Below are 20126 nucleotides of genomic sequence, written 5' to 3'. Positions count from 1 at the left end.
CTCCTCTCTCTCCCTCTCTCCCTCTCTCTCTCTCTCTCTCTCTCTCTCTCTCTCTCTCTCTCTCTCTCTCTCTCTCTCTCTCTCTCTTCCTCTCCTCTCTCTTCCTCTCCTCTCTCTCTCTCTCTCTCTCTCAGGTTTTTATCCTCAGCTCTTTGTCTTGCTCTCTCGGTGTCTTGTGTGTGTTTTTTTGCGACTGTAAGGAATTTCCTTTATGTTTTAATGGTCTCATGTCTTTAGATAACGCTGTGCATTCTCTCCCAGGGTCATTACTGTAACGTTTTATCACCCACAGCACTCACTTTAAGAGACACAGCACAGGGTCCACTAGCCATCCTGATTCTGGAGAATTCTACCCATGTTTTGAACCCAAATTTGTCAAAACACAAATGATGGGTTTTCCTATCGATCATATTTGAGAAGAATTAACTTAACGAAAACGTTTGAAGAATAGCGAATATAGGAGTTCTACAAGCAGACAAAACATCACAATGTGAGGCTATGAGTTTTTGCTATAGTACATTATTTTAATTATTGGTACTGTCAGTAATTTCTTAGTTTATTGAAGTTATTTGTCATGTATGCCCTGCATGTGCAAAGAAGCCTAAAAGGCAAATAGAAATTTGTATATTGTCACAATGGTAGATGACAAGAAGACAACTTAAATCAATCATCACTATTATTGGTATGATATTTAATCGTCAACTGAAATGTCCTGACGGTGACAGCCCTGTTCCCATGCTGGCACAGTGGAGGACTTTGTAACTAGTGTATATCAGCTAGAAACCTTGTAAGTCCAAAAAACTAAATATAACTTTTTCAGGAAATGTAAAAAGAAAAATAGATCAAATGTAGTTATTACTATAAGCGCTTGTTAATACTTTTCATTCGTTCAATATATATATATATATTTATTTTTTTTAAACACACACACTTAACCACTTTCAACTTGGTATTAATATTTTGAGTCTTCTTCTTCTTCTTTTTTTTTTACGAAAGTATAGCGTGTGAGCTTGTAGATCGGCTATTTTTTAGGACAACGCAGGGCATTAATTTATGAGATCAAAAGATGAAATACGGAGATACAAGGTTTTCCGCCCAAACAACAAGGATAAGTGATTTAGGGCCTATAGTAAACATGGGCCGGTCTCTCTCGGTTAAGATCAGATGAGCGCGCTGAGCCTCGGCAGGGTCTTTTTTTTATATATTTAGCCCCACATCTTGTTCCTATTTCCAAAGATGCATTTACTGCCTTCAAATGTGGTTTTGTTTTGCAACTTTGAACACGCTCCGAACGCTGGCTCCACTCTGTCTGCCGAGCCGGGCCATAAGCATCCTTTTATTGTTCCATGACCATTACGCTCAATGGCTGCATTCAAATGACCCCCGCAATAACTGCACATCCTGTTCAATCTTTGATCTATACATAACATAATATAGATGTATATATAGATGTCGTTTTATTGTACATATATACATGTATGTATAATATATGTGTATTACGTACTGTATAGTGTATATTATACTCTTTTTCTCTTTTTTCTGGCAGGCAGCCATTCAAAACCACAGAAAATTGCTTTAATCAAAACACAGACATGTCATGACTCCGTTATTTACGAAGAACGACCGTAACAGAAATGCTGACGCACAAAACTGAAAGGATAAAAAAAAAGATGCGTCCCTTGAAGATATAGGTAAGAGAACGCACCACTAAATGACTCACGTTTGGTAACTGTACACCGAATGTGTTTTTCATCAAGAAGGCTCCTCTGACCATCCTCCACAATCACTGTCCGTATATCAAAGCTATCGGTTTGGGGTGGTGGGGGGGGGGGGGGCTATTGAAATTGCATTTCCATGCATTGGGTAATGCTTTAATGTTCGGCGCTAATGCAGTCCCTAATGTACACATCGCATTTAGGAAAGACTCTAAATGATCTATCATAAATAAGGGATGACATGGGCCGGCGTGCACACACTCGCGCGATATGGATCCGCGTGCTGCCAAAGAGGCTGGCCATTGGAGATATATGGAGTAACTATATATCAGTCAAAGATAATTCCTGGGCTGTCAGAGACTACACTGTAATGTCAGCGATACAACGATAAATAAATACAAAACGAACACTATCTAGGAGGGCTGTCTATCTTTTTTTCATGTATCAGTCAGTTATTGTACAATGCCGAGCACACGTTTAGCTCATCATTCCACTCCAAATGTTTACTCTAGTACAGCGGTTCTCAACGTGGGGTTTGTGGACCCCCAGGGGTCCCTTGAGGAGGTTCCAGGGGGTCCCCAGCAAAACGTGTTAATATAGCATCGAAATCTGCTTCAGCACTTTAAATGATTTGTTTTCCTTTTTTTTTTTCTTTTTTGTGTGAGCTTGTGGATTTAGTTTTGATATTTTGGAATAATTTTGAACAAAAGAATTACAAGACAGATCTTCTCTTATGGAGGTCCATGGCACAAAATCCTTTAAAAAGGGGGTCCAAACAGCCAAATACTGTATAGAGGACCTTGACATGAAAATGACATTTTATCAGCTTCACATTGTATGCTTAATTAAGTTTTCTAATTAGCTGATATTTAACAAACTCAGCACTTCAACTTCTAAGCTTAATGAAAACCTATTTACAGCGATGCAATCATTTGAACTTTGAGAAATCAACCACTTCTGAATATCACCAGACTTAAGAAATCAAATACAAATAATAATGGGATACACCTATGCAGCAATAACTAAGTGTTTTGGTTGCTACTTATTTTATTGTGTAGTGACGACAGGGCTTAAAGGAGTAGTCCACCCAAAAAAGTACTTATTTTCTATCAATTGCACACCCTATGAAGCCTGGAATTCATGGATTCTTTTTAATTTTTGTCGCATTCCTAAGCCAATAATTTGATTACCGGCGGAAAGATGCTATTGAGGAGACACAAAGTAGACTCTTTGTGTCTCCTACTCCGGAAATACACCTGGTCATCAAATTATTGGCTTAGGAATGCGACAAAAAACTAAAACAAAAGATGAATTCAAGGCTTCATGGGGTGTGTTATTGATTGAAAATAAGGCATTTTTTGGGGTGAACTACTCCTTTAAATAAAAATGTGTGTGATGTATAGGAAAAACAAATGATTTATTTGAAAAGGACATAAGGAGCCTCCTATATTAAAGGCACTGGTGTCAACATCTATCATGGTGGGGCCCCTTTTAGAGGAGAGCCTCTGGAAATATGACACTTGCTTTTGTAGACGTCACCTTTTCCTATCATTAGAAAACTAATCAAAACCTTTCTCTTTTGTTTTAATCAGACGAGCTCGCAATATATGGTTTAATTGCCCATAACATTATGTAACTCGTGACTGCAATAGTCAAATATAGAACAAACTGCACATTTGCAGCTAATTCTCACCACCGAAAAAATACACTGTCTATAAATAATCTAGCAAACTTTACAAGACTTTGGAGAGGTTTCAAACGGTGTAGAATGAACTTTCTTGCTTATATGTTTTACATGTTATTGTATATTATTGTTTGTCTTTAAATGTTTCGATGAATTGAATACACATGGAAACCAATGGAAACAAGCCAGAGTGCTTTCTTGGGTTTGAATCCTTTTAGCATCATTTTGTATGGAACTGTATCTCTGTACTTTTTTTTTTGCAAATTGGAAGGGGAGAAAATGAAAAAAAAAAGAAATGTCTAACTGGCTCTGACTCACTTTGGGAACACATCTGTGTCATTTTAAGATTTATTTGGCTATTAAAGAAATAGCAGATCTGCAAAACATTTTTAAATCCTGAAAATGTGTGCAAATCTTTGATATATGTATTTTTAAAGCGAACATTTGTGTAAAATATTTGCTTCTGGGGAGGTCCATGTGACAAAATATTCTACAAAGATATAATATTCAAAGATTTGAACACATTTTCACGATTTTTCAAAAAATAGCAGATCTGGCTTGTAGATCTGCTATTTTTGAATAGCCAAAGAAATCTTAATATGACACAGATCCAGGTCTTAATAAAAAAAAAATATATATATATATATATATATATTTTTTTAAGTATTCATTCAAATCAATCAAACTAAGTTTGGAAACGGTTAAAGAAAGTAGATAGGTAGTGTTTTAGTAGGTTAATGCTACACGGTCAAACTTATAAAGTAGTAGGTTATTCATGGTTTTATACGGGGGGTCTCTCTACCTGTTTGAACTGCTCCTCATAGGTCCACTCGTGGTGCTGCGGCTGTGCGTGCGGCGCCATCCCGCCAGGTGAGTCCGATTGTCGGGGAGGAACAGGAGGAGGAGGAGTGGGGGTGAAGGAGGCTGGCGGAGGGACCGGGACCCCTCCGCGGGAGGCCATGAGGAGCTGCTGCTGCAGCCCCAGAGAAGGAGCACCGTGCGCCGGGGAGCCGGCGTGGCTGATCGCCGCTGATCCCTGGTGGTGCTGGTGCATGGACATGGAGGAGAGGCGGCTCTGGTAGTGAGCCAGGTCTCCGTCCATGTCCTCTTCATCGTCGTCCTCCTCCTCCTCGTCATCCATGACCCCCTGATCGTCGTCCATGTCGTCCTCCTCGTCCATCATGTCCCGGTCCTGATCCTGGTCCAGTACGCCGGCTCTGGAAGAGGAGGTGTTGTTGTGGTGGTGTGCGCCCGCCTGATCCTCGTCTATATCCGAGTCCCCGGTAGTGGTCATCATGGCGGACCTTCGCTCCAGGTGCTTGCGGGCGTTGAGGTGCGACTGGAGCAGCTGCCGCTCCGCCGCGGTGGCGATCAGCCCGCCGCCGCCGCTGGTGGCGACTCCGACTCCCGCGGCGAAGGCGCCGCGCACCGCCGCCTGGTAGTGCCGGAACGCCAGCGCCTGCTGGTGGATCTGCGACTCCACCACCATGGAGCGGAGGTCCTTGTCCTTCTCCGCCTGGCTCTGGCGGAGCTTCTCCTCCAGCGCCAGGCGGGCAGCCTGCTGCCGCTGGAGGTTCTCCATCACCGCCTCCAGCTTCATGCCGCCGCCGGGCGTCTGGTCCGATCTGCCCGCCGAGAAGTGAGTGTGAGCCGGGGAGACAGAGGAGGAGGACACCGCCAGGAGGGGAAGGCTGCTGGCCGAGGAGAAGGCGGCTTGCTGCGGGGGTGGCAATGGCATGGGACGATCAGGACAGTCACAGCGTGGGAAAACTCGTGGAAAACACGTTCCAAACTATAGCCTACTGTTTTGCTAGCCTTGGATCAAGACTATCACAGATGTATTTGATCGCTTTTGACATTTTCATATCTACGATCATCCGAAAGTATAAAAGTCAGACTCGATCAAATACATGATAGTCTTGATCCGAGGCTAGATCAAGTTTTGATCGATCATTTTGATCGAGTCAAACACATCTACGACAGTCTTGATACAAGACAACTATTTTACTATGGCATGAAACACATCATCGCCCCGATCTACGTGGTTTTACAACAAAAACACCGCAAATACTTGTCTTTGCTTCTTTTGAAACTGTAGCTCCCGTGAACTGACAGATAAAGTTGTTTAACATCAGTCTCCAGCCTTGGATCAAGACTAATCATATATGTATTTGATCGAGTCTGACTTTTGCTTTCGTATCTACGTATATAAAAATGTCAAAAATCGATCAAATACATTGTCTTGATCCGAGGCTAACATCAGTCAATGACCACAAAAACTTGCGCCAACTGACTGTGCGTAAATCGGCATATGCTATCACATGAAGCAATTCAAATATACCAGGGCTGCTAAATATGTCTAACATTATAGAGATCAACAGTTACGCGAGTTACGAGAGCAACGCGAAATAAAGCGATCGGTTAGTAGCCTATAACATAAGAGTGGTCTACGTTTCTATTAAAACAAAAACAAAAAAGAAGGGGAAAAAACTGTAGAATAAAAGTTTTGGCAGCTTACCAATGTCGATTTGGTTGCTATACTTGTGTTATCAACCATGCTTCTTCTCCCGGGGTCAGATGTGCCGAAATATTGAACGGATCACCCAAGAAACAACCAAAGTGTCTCTCCTTTTTCTCCGAGCCCGTTGTGTGTCAGATGTGATCAAATTCCTGATTGTACATGGAGAGAGATGATGATGTGTTGATTCTTCTTCTTGGGTCGGAGTGGCGGAAATAAATGAGTTGCTGTGTGTGTGTGTGTGTGTGTGTGTGTGTGTGTGTGTGTGTGTGTGTGTGTGGGAGCGTGCCCACGCGCACGTGCGTGCGTGCGCGTGTGTGTGTGTGTGTGTGCGTGCGCGTGTGTGTGTGTGTGTGTGTGTGTGTGTGTGTGTGTGTGTGTGTGTGCGTGCGTGCGTGCGTGCGTGCGTGCGTGCGTGCGCGTGTAGCCCCCGCAGCCCTTTGGCAACAAGTGGCAACTGGAGGCTAGAATGACCTCTTGAGGCAGAGAGCAGCCCTGCTGACGCGCCCTGCTGCTGCTAACTATATACACGTCAGATATACGTTATGGGGCTAGTGGTTCTCAACCTATGGGTCGGGGCCCGCAGGGGATTATTATTATTATTATTTTATTTATTTATTTATTTTTGGGGGGGGGGCAGATCTACAAGCACATGTAGATCTGCTATTTTCATAATATTTATCTGTGGAACCGAGTCAAACTAAATGTAATGCCTCAACTCAAAAAACTTTTGAAAATAGCCAATCGACAAGCTCACAATGCCTTGCAATGCGACACATTGTGAGCATGTAGATCGGCAAATGGCCAGAATGTACATAGGGTTGAGATGGTTAATGTGTGTTTTGTAATAATAATAAAAGTATCAAAGTATACTTACAGTACGGAAGTAAAATAAGTCAAATAAAATAAAATGAGCTGATCTACAAGCTCACAGCTCCAGTAAAGTGAAACTGTAGCCTACTTACTTTCCACCACTGTCTGCAAGGAGAGAGATCCACAGAGTTTCTGGATGCAATTTTGTTTTGGGTTGCCACCCACAGCAACAATGTATTTCTGCACTTTCAGGAGAGCGTAGCATCCTTGTTGTGCTTGTCAACTGTTTTATTTGTTAAAAGGCATGCAAGATGCAGTGGCACTTTGTGAAGTAAAATGATTTTGTTGAGGGGTAGGCCTTATTTCAAATGGATGACAACAGAAAAACAATTAACTTAGGTTTTTCTTATAAAAAAAAAAGAAAGGCCACTCAGATCTTAAAAATTGTCTATTTAATCACTTAAAACCCAGCATCCATATGCTGGGGGGAACAACAAAATAATTGCAGATCGGGGTTCTATTTTTTGCAAAGAGATTCGGGTGAAAGCGTCCAAGTACACACACCCAACTCAGGTCCATTTTTTAGATGGTTTAAGTAAACTTAGGGTGGAAATTTGAAACTGCACTTTTGTCTTTAGAGTAAAGGTAACAGCATTGAAATGATTCATCTTCTATACCTTTTGAAATATTAAAACACAATTGAGAAGACTCATTCATCTTCCAACTCAAGGAAACAAATAGAATCACATAAACAAATAGATTTAGAAGAAGTGCTCTTGTTAGATGCTATGCAATGATGCACCTAAACTAATGAACTAGCAGAAGTAATACCTGGTTTATACTAACTGTCATCACTAAACCAGTAGGCTCCATAATGCACTGGTTGTCAAAGTGTGGACCTCCAGGGGTCCTAGTGGGGGTTCCAGTTGGTCCCAGTTTATACACATAACCCCATTTTATATTTAGGCTATTCGAAGACTGCATTGCAACGTGTTGTAGGCTCATTTTAAAATGTGGACAAATCTTTGGGTTGCAGACCAATTTTATTGGGTCGCAAGTAGATATCTCCTTTTTCCGTGTCCTAAAAAAATGAAAATCATTTCAAAAGAGTTTATAATCATGAAAATAAAAAACCCACAACATTTCATCAATTAGAAATATTTTTCAAAAGTATTTCATAGGCTACATAAAATGGACAAAATCGAATAATTTCCATAAATACATTTAAAAAAAAGTTTAAACGTATGTAAGCAGATCTACAACGTGTCGCATAGTGACATGTTGTGAGCTTGTAGATTGACTAATTTCACTGTTATACAGTAGTTTGGTTCCCGGGGAGACATCAAATTTCTCTTCTGTGTCTCGAGGTAAAACGTTTGGGAACACCCGTAGATCATAAGCAGAAACACTTCAAAGGCAATTGGCAGCTAATAGAGGTAGAGGCATATTATTTGTGGAATAACCTAAAAACACAATCCATCACACAGTTACAAAAAAAGATGACACTGAAGCCTAAAAAATGTTTACTTTACCTCTGAGAAATGCCAGACATCAAAAGCCTGAATTAACTTCCATTTAGCTGGAATGAGCGCTATATGAGCCAGCCTATTCATGTTCTTTCATATAGGCATCTTAGAGAAATCTGTTAATACTATAAAATCTGTAAATATGGGGCATGCTGGTAGAAAATCTACCACATATTCATAACGTCACAGGTTTGATTCCAGATGTATGGAGACCTACAGTATATGTGTTCTCCCAACGCTCTTATGTTCCTTAGAACTTGAACAATAAGGGGAAAACAAACAAAAACACAAAAAAAGAAACAAGACAAGAACTTGCATCCAGTATGTGCCCCAATTTGAGTCAAAGAGGGGGCTAAATGTATGGTCAGGTGCTATACTTTCTATCTGGACATAACCTCACAAGCTATATTGGCAGATGTGTGTGTGTGTGTGTGTGTGTGTGTGTGTGTGTGTGTGTGTGTGTGTGTGTGTGTGTGTGTGTGTGTGTGTGTGTGTGTGTGTGTGTGTGTGTGTGTGTGTGTGTGTGTGTGTGTGTGTGTGTGTGTGTGTGTGTGAGAAAACTGAGCAGTTTGTTGGCCAAACATTGCAAATGTTGCATTGAGTTCAGCTGATTTAATAACTACTGTACGTTACCGTCATTACTCATATCATGTATCACCAGTGCTGACAGGAAGCTCTGTGTGTGTGTGTGTGTGTGTGTGTGTGTGTGTGTGTGTGTGTGTGTGTGTGTGTGTGTGTGTGTGTGTGTGTGTGTGTGTGTGTGTGTGTGTGAGGACCATTTTCCTGGTCCTCACAGGAGAAATTGATGTTTTATGTAAAAAAAACAGAGTTAGGCGTTAGGGTTAGAATTAGACATTTAAAGGTTAGGTTTAGGGGTTGGGCTTGAAGTTATGCCTGATTTATACAGTACGTACAGTAAGTTTGCATGCCAATGTAGCACACCTAAAATAGCTGATCGACAAGCTCACAAAGTGTTGTAGTGCGACGTGTTGTGAACTTGTAGAGCAGCCATTTACACCGTTTCCGAAATGGGGCTTAAGTGGTTAATTCATTGGGGTTTTTTTGGGGGGGGGGGGTGTCTTGTCGAAAGAGCAAATTTCTCTTTTAGTTTCTTGAGCTGAAACGTTTGGGAACCCCTGCACTATAGAATACACAGAATTTACCCCCATCCAAATTAAAACTACATTTATTCATGATGACTGAATGGCGAGGCTCAGCAGGGGCTGACCTTTAAGCGTACAGTATCTATTGAGATCATGACAAAATGCTGTTTCAAAGTCAAGAAGTGACTACAGTTATATATGTACATGTCTGCGGTTTGACATAATTGCAGTTAGAAAACATTTAGCATAATGACTGTGCAATTAAGTCTCACTCTGATCTGCCACATAATGATTTGGGTGAAGCAAATTGATTACCACCTCTTTGACCCACAGTTACTATAGTAGTCAACATTTAGTTGTTGCTATGTTATAACAAAGAAAAAAAGGTTAAAAACAAGAGGCTCAACAGGAAAAGGTCTTCTTCCAAATACACCCGAAATGGCTTTAGGAAAAGATGCTGAGTTGTGCTGACAGGGTAACAGAACAAAAGGACTCAAATAGCAGAAGAGATTATTTAAAATGTATTGGTTCCTTAGATAGATAGATTAACTTGATTTCAGACACAATAGGTCCATATGAAAACAGAGATACAAAACAGACACTAACAATACAGAGATTGTCTGAGTAGCAGACCAATTTCACCCACATAAAGCCCAGATCACTTAAAAACATATACATATAGCCTCCAGTGTTTCACTAGTTTTGTTTATTTAAATTTTGTTATTAGAGGATGAACTCCTTGAGATGCATCATTTCATTTTCAAGGGGGTCCTCAGGCACAACTCACCTAATAACAGTGACAATGACACAATCAACACACGCCAATGAACAGTGACATCGACAAAAACATACACATACACATAAAAGGACCCCTGTTTTTTTTTTGGGGGGGGGGCTTGTTTCTAAAATGTAGTTGCTTATTTGGGCTTGCTTTCTAAAGTTGTTTAAACCAAACATCTTCATGTCAAGGTCAAGGACCTGAAAATGTATTTGTCTACGGACCCCCATCTGAAAATGTTTCATGCCAGGGACAACCATACAAGATTTGTCTCATTAAAATGTTTCAGAAACATTCCACTATTTGAACATTTTGTCAAGATTGCTTTTGTTGTTGAAAGTAGTAGATGTATATGACATCTCCCACCATCCCAGACCACACTATATCTGCTACTTATGTCATCTAAAAAATAATAATACAAATATAACGAAAGTATATCAAAATAAATAAACAAGCAAACAATGTCAGTATCAAAATACAACCAATTATATAATGCAATGATCAAAAAGATGAACAAGTAGATTGAAGAGAAGCAAGCAAAGAAGTCTTGAAGACATGGACTGAGGTCATTGATCTAAGTGGAGATAGGTAGATTTGTGGTCAATGCTAAATGCAGGTGCCAGTGCAAAAGCAGCAAACTCATTCTTTACAACCTGCTATGGAGTGGAAAAGGTTGCTGTTGCTTCACTGCACAATCCTGACTGTTAAAGATTCTGTAAGTTATATGTTTTACCAATTTATCATCTTCTTTTGACTGCTTATATTGGTATCCTGACCTGAACATATATTTTCTGCTTACTAAAGGGCTGGAGAGACAGTTAGAGCCCAGTTATGCTATCACAATATAGAGCTATTTAACACTTACACCAACAAAATAATATCACATAGGCTACACAACTTTTAATTGAAGTAAGAGAGTGCACAAATGGAACCAATGGTTCCATTTGTGCACTCTCTGGGCTAAAGTAACACTCAGGAGTTGACTGTGTTCCATCCTCTTTGTTGTTATGTTCTCATAGGGACACGTGTATCATTTAGATATAACAAAATTACCAATGGACATGACATTTCCTGTCACCTGCTAGCCACTTCCCTGGGGCCTCCCCCATTGTCCCTGGGGCCCCCTGGGGGCCTCTCCTATTATCTCGGGGTCCCCGGGGGGCCCCTCTCGTTGTCTGGGGGGCGCAACAGACAGTAGAATGGTGCAATACCATGTAAGCTTATCTCTGAATGAAAGAACTGGGTTCAACCGTATACAAGTTTACAGCAGTGCTTCTCAAATGGGGATACGTGGACCCCTAGGGGTAAGCAGAGGTAGGCTACTACATGGGCTACGTGTTGAGTATTATTTCTTTTTTATCTTTTCTTTTCTCTTCTGCACTGTAACTGCATCTATACATTTTTACTTATTTTGTTTTATGCATCCTAATGTCATTTTATAATTGTATTATTGTGTTTCCTTTGCTTGATGTTCTGTGTAAAGCACAATGAATTGCCGTGTTGTTGAAATGTGCTATACAAACAAAATTGCCTTGCCTTGCCTAGGTGAGAGAAAGTGGAAAGTGGAAACATTTATTTTAGCTATTTTTATGTTTCATGATAAAACTTTGACAAAGCATTGTGTGAACCTGCCTATCTGTAAAATCTTAAACCAAATGAAATACCAAACTTCACTAGCACAACTGTTATTGAATAGAAAGCAATACTTATTTGGCATTATGCCGTTTTATTTTGAACATTATACTGACACCACAGCTGGACTTTCTGTAATGTTATCCACAGTTTAAAATCAATAACTAAAACTCTTTCACTCCATGTCTTATTGGTAATGTTATATTCTTCATAAGGTGGGTTATCATTCAGTCATAGCACCACTATGGTTTTCTCTTACAGTTTTCTAAGCAATATCTTGTAATCAGGTAAAGTAGGGACTTAGATTCAGAGATCAGGAAAAGGGTACTGAAGACAGTACAGTACAGTACAGTACAGTACAGTACAGTACAGTACAGTACAGTACAGTACAGTACAGTACAGTACAGTACAGTACAGTACAGTTATTTACTGTAAAAGTAGGCTACTCTTTATGCAGAATGTGCCATTTCACAAAACCCTTCGGAAATAGCTGATCTACAAGCTCACAACGTGCAGCGGTGCAATGCATTGTGAGCTTGTATGGCAAATTGGTAAATTTTATGTTTTGTAATAACAATGTAAATATGCAAAGTACCTAAGTAAAGTTTTTCAAATAATTGCAGTGGAGTAAAAAGTTCAATATTTGCCTCTGAGATGTAAGGGAGTAAAAGTATATTGAAAAATGGAAATACTCAAGTAAAGTAAAAGTACCTCAAAATTGTACTTGAGTATAAAGTGCAGTAACTACATTTTTGGACACACTGACTTATTTGTGTATCCCAAACGTCAAATTAGCCGTCGTGATTTTGGGGGATAAACAGTTACCTAAAGAACAGATATACACTTAGTGTAATATCACTTACATGCCAATAACCCATTTGGCTGACCAATTTAAACCCTTTTAAACCCTTTTATCAGTGAAATTATGTGCGTAGTTACTGCACTTTGTAGGGCACAGCACAGTATGTGTGTGAATGTGGTAAGAAAAACAACCTGACACTGAAAGTGTTCCATCTTCCAACCTATGGAAATCACTGTGGCTGTTTTGAATCCCACTAAAAGTCCTGGGAATGGTGCACGTGAGGGATATGGTGCACGCATGCGTGTGTGTGTGTGTGTGTGTGTGTGTGTGTGTGTGTGTGTGTGTGTGTGTGTGTGTGTGTGTGTGTGTGTGTGTGTGTGTGTGTGTGTGTGTGTGTGCGTGCTTGCGTGCGTGTCTGTTCCATACATTCCTCATTTTAATAATTTGTTTGTTTGTTTATAGAACTGCTACTCAAATCACATTTTGTTGCTGTCAGGCAGAAACCTCCATAATTCCATTTTTTTTTTTTTTTTGTAAACTAATGCCCTGCTCATACCATAACGTTGCAGTAGTGGAAATTGCAGATGTCGCGATGCGACCCGTTGTGAGCATGTAGATCAGCTATTTTAACAATTTTCCTTTCTTTTTTGAATAAAAAAATAAAGGAACGTTTTTGGACGTACACGGTATGACTGTTTATGACTTCTTAGTTGTTCACCATCTGTCAGAAGGGCTTGGCCCGCCTTTGGTTACAGTGTATACTTTAAAAGTTTTACTGTGAGACCTCTGGTGTGTTGGGTACAGAGAGAAGGGGTGCATGTGTGACGATTGGAGCTTTTTGTCACCTTCATGTGTTTTAATACAGGAGCTGCAGGGGACATTGCAGGTGGCAGGTGATGCAGGTGACATTCAACATAAGGAGCCTAAAGGTTTGACCTTTGACCCATTGTGTCTACCTGAAGGGACAAGACCCGCCAAGGTCAACCACGAAGTCACAGACAACACAGGAAAATCCCCAGTGTCAATTTAACTCTGATAGAGTACAAATGGAACCAACTGGATGGATATAGATAGATAGATTTAAAAGAATCTAGATAAAAAGAAGAGTTCACTCTTCAATGTTGTGTTGAACACTGCACAAAATATATTATCCATTTAATCACACATGGTATACATTCAAACTTAGCAGTGGGTTAGATATTAATTTTGTTATTAAAGATGCTGCTTTGTTTATCAGCTCATGATGTCATGTTAGACAGGTGAGACGCTCACTGACGATCAGTTCAGTGAGTGGGGTGTGCATCAGAAAGACCATAGCGCCCCCAGGTGGTGAAACAGAGAACAAACATAACAGCAGACACATGTTAAAGCTCTATATTGCATAGTAACAGTGGTCTTCAGTCTTTTAGTTTCCCAAGGAGCTTTATACTGGGGGAAGGGTGTGTGTAAAATGTTTGGGCATCACCTCCTGTTGTCACTCATTCAATTCATTTTAGGGATCAAATCAGTCAACAATAATGTGGGAACACAACCTGACACAAACCTGCTTACCCTACAAGATCTTCCTCCACACAGCTGATTCAAATCACTTGAGAAGCACCAATCTCTGAATCTCTTCATTCCCAATGAAGAGATTCAGGCGTTGCAGCCAGTGTTGCCATGTCTACTTATTATAAGCGACGTGTCTGTTCCATACATTCCTCATTTTAATAATTTGTTTGTTTGTTTATAGAACTGCTACTCAAATCACATTTTGTTGCTGTCAGGCAGAAACCTCCATAATTCCATTTTTTTTTTTTTTTTGTAAACTAATGCCCTGCTCATACCATAACGTTGCAGTAGTGGAAATTGCAGATGTCGCGATGCGACCCGTTGTGAGCATGTAGATCAGCTATTTTAACAATTTTCCTTTCTTTTTTGAATAAAAAAATAAAGGAACGTTTTTGGACGTACACGGTATGACTGTTTATGACTTCTTAGTTGTTCACCATCTGTCAGAAGGGCTTGGCCCGCCTTTGGTTACAGTGTATACTTTAAAAGTTTTACTGTGAGACCTCTGGTGTGTTGGGTACAGAGAGAAGGGGTGCATGTGTGACGATTGGAGCTTTTTGTCACCTTCATGTGTTTTAATACAGGAGCTGCAGGGGACATTGCAGGTGGCAGGTGATGCAGGTGACATTCAACATAAGGAGCCTAAAGGTTTGACCTTTGACCCATTGTGTCTACCTGAAGGGACAAGACCCGCCAAGGTCAACCACGAAGTCACAGACAACACAGGAAAATCCCCAGTGTCAATTTAACTCTGATAGAGTACAAATGGAACCAACTGGATGGATATAGATAGATAGATTTAAAAGAATCTAGATAAAAAGAAGAGTTCACTCTTCAATGTTGTGTTGAACACTGCACAAAATATATTATCCATTTAATCACACATGGTATACATTCAAACTTAGCAGTGGGTTAGATATTAATTTTGTTATTAAAGATGCTGCTTTGTTTATCAGCTCATGATGTCATGTTAGACAGGTGAGACGCTCACTGACGATCAGTTCAGTGAGTGGGGTGTGCATCAGAAAGACCATAGCGCCCCCAGGTGGTGAAACAGAGAACAAACATAACAGCAGACACATGTTAAAGCTCTATATTGCATAGTAACAGTGGTCTTCAGTCTTTTAGTTTCCCAAGGAGCTTTATACTGGGGGAAGGGTGTGTGTAAAATGTTTGGGCATCACCTCCTGTTGTCACTCATTCAATTCATTTTAGGGATCAAATCAGTCAACAATAATGTGGGAACACAACCTGACACAAACCTGCTTACCCTACAAGATCTTCCTCCACACAGCTGATTCAAATCACTTGAGAAGCACCAATCTCTGAATCTCTTCATTCCCAATGAAGAGATTCAGGCGTTGCAGCCAGTGTTGCCATGTCTACTTATTATAAGCGACTTTGGGCTTGTTTTTCTGTAAAGTCGCTTGTAAATACTGGTAGTTGCGGATTGCATTTTTTTTGGGCTTGTTTCTTAATTGTAGTTGCCTATTTGGGGTTCCTTCCTAATGTTGTTTAAACCGGTGGTTCCCACATTTTGTCATGTCAATGACCCCGGGCCCCAGATAAATATGTAATTGTCCACAGACCTCCATCCATTTTGTGTGAGGGACCCCCATACAAATAACAGATCTACAACCTCACAACACATCGCTGTGAGCGTGTAGATCTGCTATTTTCAAATAGCCGATGTACAGTGGTAAAACACACCGTAGTCACTTCTTTTGGGCTTGTTTTCAAAAACCTGGCCAATTGTTTCTCCTGCAAACTCTGGCAACACTGGTCACGGCAGCAACAGCAGCCAGTCAGAATGAAACACAGGACAGGAGTTAAAGGGGTAGTTCACCCCCAAAATAACTTTTTTTCTATTGATTACTGACCATCTGGAGCCTTGAATTCATAGATATTTTTTTGTTTTTGTCACATTCCTAAGCCAATAATTTGATTATAATAAATGTGTCCCCATTGATTCCGGTAGGAGACACAAATGCATTTGTGTCTCCTACCGGAATCAATGGGGCTAAATTTATTATAATCAAATAATAAAGGAAGGAATGCGACAAAAACAAATAAATATCCATGAATTCAAGGCTCCATGGGGTGAGTAATCAATAGAAAAAAAGTTATTTGGGGGTGAACTACCCCTTTAAGCTACGTGTCAAGAGCCATTGATCATTAATTTGAATCAGCTGTGTGTGGACTGTGGAGGGAGATGTTGCTGGGAAGTAGGCAGACTAATATTTCTGTCAGGTTGTGTTCCCACTTTATTATTGACTGACAGAGATCACTCAAATGAATTGAATGAGTGATGCCCAAAATTTACGCAAGGGCTCATGGAAGGACACTGGAAACACAACTACTGGATACAGAAAATATATTTTCAGGTGAGTCACCAATTTCATCCAATCAGGAGAGAGAACCCATGTATCAGCTTAAATGTAATAGTGTTCAAGTTCTGTATTGTCTGCTAAAATCACTATCAATTTCACTATTTACTTTTTTTGGGGAAAATGGTAATAATAATAATTAAGTAGTGTAAAGTATATAGAACCTCAATTAATATGATTATGACTGTGATGATTGACAATTAAGGTCTAATATTTCTACAATTACTACCACACCTGTATATCTAATCATTTTGGGCATATATTGAAGGGTAACTTTAAGTTTGATAATGATATACCGTGCATGTTCAAATCATGTTTACTTTACATTACTTAATGACGCAGTAATAAGGTTGCATAAGGCACTAGGGAGTCAGTAATAAGGCTGTGTAAGGCAGTATGTAGTCAGCAATATAATAAGGCAGTACTAAGGCTGCATATTAGGTCCTAGTAGAAAACACTGTTGCTACAGTGAAAAAAGCACAGCAGTGGCTGTACTTCATTAGGATGCTGAAGAAGGCCGGACTCAGTCCACAGCCCCTCACTCTGGCCTACAGAGGACTCGTTGAAAGCATCCTCACCAGCGGTATCACGGTGTGGTTTGGAAACACTACTGAGAGGAAATCTCTCCAATGAGTTAACAAAACTGCAGAGAGAATTATTGGATGGGATCTCCCTGCCATGGAAACAATCTACACAAAGCGCTGTAGAAGGAGAGCACAGAGCATCCTTAAGGATCTACATAATCCTGCTCACCCTCTGTTCGTGTGGAGGAACTCAGGACACAACCTGAGACACCACAGGCCAGAGAGCATCTTACCACACTACACGCTTTTTTAACTGTTTTTTTCCCTGCCATTGTGTGATTGGTAGAGCCGAGGACATTAAGGACGGTAGCCAATATGACAGATGAACTGAATCATGACAGATGAACTGAATCATGACAGATGAACTGAATCATGACAGATGAACCATTATAGATGAATTCCAACAAAAAAAAATTGGACTATGAAGCACTTATTTATTCTATTTGCCTTTTAAATGGTATGGTAGAATATATGTAGGATTATAGGATGTATGTCTTGTCTGTATTTTCTGTCTTTTTTAAATGCTGACCCTGGGAGCTGAGCTCCAAGATATCCTTTACATTCGTGCAAATGGCAAATAAAGTGTATTCTATTCTATAAGGGCCATTGGACAGCTTCCTCGTGTCATGATGGCTGCTCCTCACGACAGAGATCACTAGAATAGACTGAAATCTATTCTCTGAGGAGCGCACTTTTCTAGTTTAAAACTGGGTTAGCAGAGGATGGTTTCGATCCATCGACCTCTGGGTTATGGGCCCAGCACGCTTCCGCTGCGCCACTCTGCTATCAGTCACCCCAGATGGGACTCGAACCCATAATCCCTGGCTTAGGAGGCCAGTGCCTTATCCATTAGGCCACCGGGGCTGCAACAGGACCCACCACAGCCTGTATTGTACTGTTCATTTGTTCATTCCTACAATGAGATCATTCAGTCATATGTGGACAAACCATTATAGCAGAGGTGTCAGTGAAAGAGAGAGAGAAAGAGGCAGTGGTGGAAAGTTACTATGTAAGGCAGCGGGTTTACAGTAATAAGGCTGCATAAGGCAGTATGGAGGCAGTAATAACGCAGTAATAAGGCTTTATAAGGCAGTAGGGAGTCAATAATAACGCTGTAATCAGGCTGCGTAAGGCTGTATGTATTAAGTTATTAGGCAGTAATAAAGCTGCATAAGGCAGTAGGGATGTCAGTAATAAGACAGAATAAGGCAGTAGTGGGTTAGTAATAAGGCTGCATAAGGCAATATGGAGTCAGTCATAACACAGTAACACGGCTGCATGAGGCATTAGAGAGTCAGTAACAACGCAGTAATAAGGCCGCATAATGCATTAGGGAGTCAATATTAAGGCTGCATATGGCACTATGGAGTCAGTTATAAAGCAGTAATATGGGTGTATAAGGCAGTAGGGATTCAGTAATAACGCAGAAATAATGCTGCATAAGGCTTTATGGAATCAGTAATAAGGCTGCGTAAGGCAGTAGAGAGTCAGTAATAAGGCAGCATAAGGCAATGGGGGTCAGCAATAAGGCAACACAAGACAGTAGGGAGTCAATAATAAGGCTGTATAAGGCAGTATGGAGTCATTAATGACGCAGTAATATGGCTGCATGAGGCAGTATGGAGTCAGCTATAACGTAGTATTAAGGCTGCATAAGGCAGAAGGGAGTCAGTAATGAGGCTGCATAAGGTCCTAGGGAGTCAGTATTAAGGGAGCAAAATAAACTCACCAAAGGACCATGTTCAGGGGTCTCTATAGAGCGCACGTAAGAAACTACTTCCAATTCGGCCCATTGGAGGCACCACAAATGCAAACAGTGCCCCCCACAGCTCCGTCTTGTCTTGATGGCTGCACCCCACGACTGACACGTCACTGGGTAGACAGGCCAGCCTGGATCTGTTCTCTGAGGAGCGCACTTTTCTAGTTTAAAACTGGGTTAGCAGAGGATGGTTTCGATCCATTGACCTCTGGGTTATGGGCACGATTCCGCTGCGCCCGACTCTGCTATCAGTCACCCCAGATGGGACTCGAAATCATAATCCCTGGCTTAGGAGGCCAGTGCCTTATCCATTAGGCCACCGGGGCTGGAACAGAGGGCACCACAACCTGTATCGTAGTGTTCATTTGTTCATTACTACAATGAGATCATTCAGTATGTGGACAAACCATTATAGCAGAGGTGTCAGTGAAAGAGAGAGAGAAAGAGGCAGTGGTGGAAAGTTACTAAGTTAGGCAGTAGGATTAAAGTAATAAGGCTGTATAAGGCAGCAGGGAGTCAATAATAAGGCAATGTGGAGTCAGCAATAGGATAGTGAGAGGCTAAAAAGTAAAAGGCTGTATGAGGCAGTAGGGATTTCGTAAGAAGTCTGCATACGGCTGTATGGAGTCAGTAATGTACCTACATGAGGCAGCAGGGCATCAGTAATAAGCCTGCATGAAGCAGTAGGGAGTAATAAGGCTTCATAAGGCAGTAGGGAGACAGTAATAAGTCTGCCTAAGGCAGATGGGAGTCAGTAACTCCTGGTGGATGCACCCCACGTCTGACACATCACTGGATAGACAGCCTGGCCTGGCAGAGATCTATTCTCTGAAGAATGCACTTTAATACAAGACCATTTTTCTAATATTTACTCTTTTTAACATTTTGGACAAAATGCCAAATTACATAAATATAATAACAATAAATATAGCTGCAAGCAGCAATAAGCGGGTTTGAGGGATAAGGCAGAGGCAGTGAGAGAGAGAGAGAGAGAGAGAGAGAGAGAGAGACAGAGAGAGAGAGAGAGAAAGAGAGGCAGGCAGAGAGAGAGAGAGAGAGAGAGAGAGAGAAGAAGTGAACATGCATTAATTAACAAAGTCATGATTTTTGTTCAGTAAATTATATTTGGACTGGTTAAATTGGGGTTTTAACCAGGGACCTACAGACTTGCAGGTAGACAGTGTACTGACTGAGCCATTAGATAGACAGAATTGGATTTCATGTGTGGTAAGTTATCATACAGCATGGATTGCTTATTATATATCTACAAGCTC

The 20126-nt window shown here is 40.8% G+C and overlaps 1 protein-coding gene across 2 annotated transcripts in view; it reads right to left on the bottom strand.

Annotated features, from left to right (window-relative positions):
- arid3c (AT rich interactive domain 3C (BRIGHT-like)) overlaps positions 1–6346 on the bottom strand; it is a 121467-nt gene extending 115121 nt beyond the window's left edge. For both annotated transcript variants that reach the window (XM_080434031.1, XM_080434032.1), the window contains exons 1-2: positions 5918–6346; positions 4202–5116 (exon numbers count right to left, since the gene is read on the bottom strand). In XM_080434031.1, coding sequence (XP_080290157.1) covers positions 4202–5116; positions 5918–5956 — 954 coding nt within the window. In that variant the 5' untranslated portion in view covers positions 5957–6346. The remainder of the gene's footprint in view (positions 1–4201; positions 5117–5917) is intronic.
- Positions 6347–20126: the final 13780 nt, after the last annotated feature.

The sequence above is a fragment of the Gymnoscopelus braueri genome, assembly GCF_963280865.1.
Source record: "Gymnoscopelus braueri genome assembly, chromosome: 7".
NCBI lineage: Eukaryota > Metazoa > Chordata > Actinopteri > Myctophiformes > Myctophidae > Gymnoscopelus > Gymnoscopelus braueri.
Note: the sequence above shows the minus strand (reverse complement) of the source record. Positions and strands in the feature narration are given on the sequence as shown.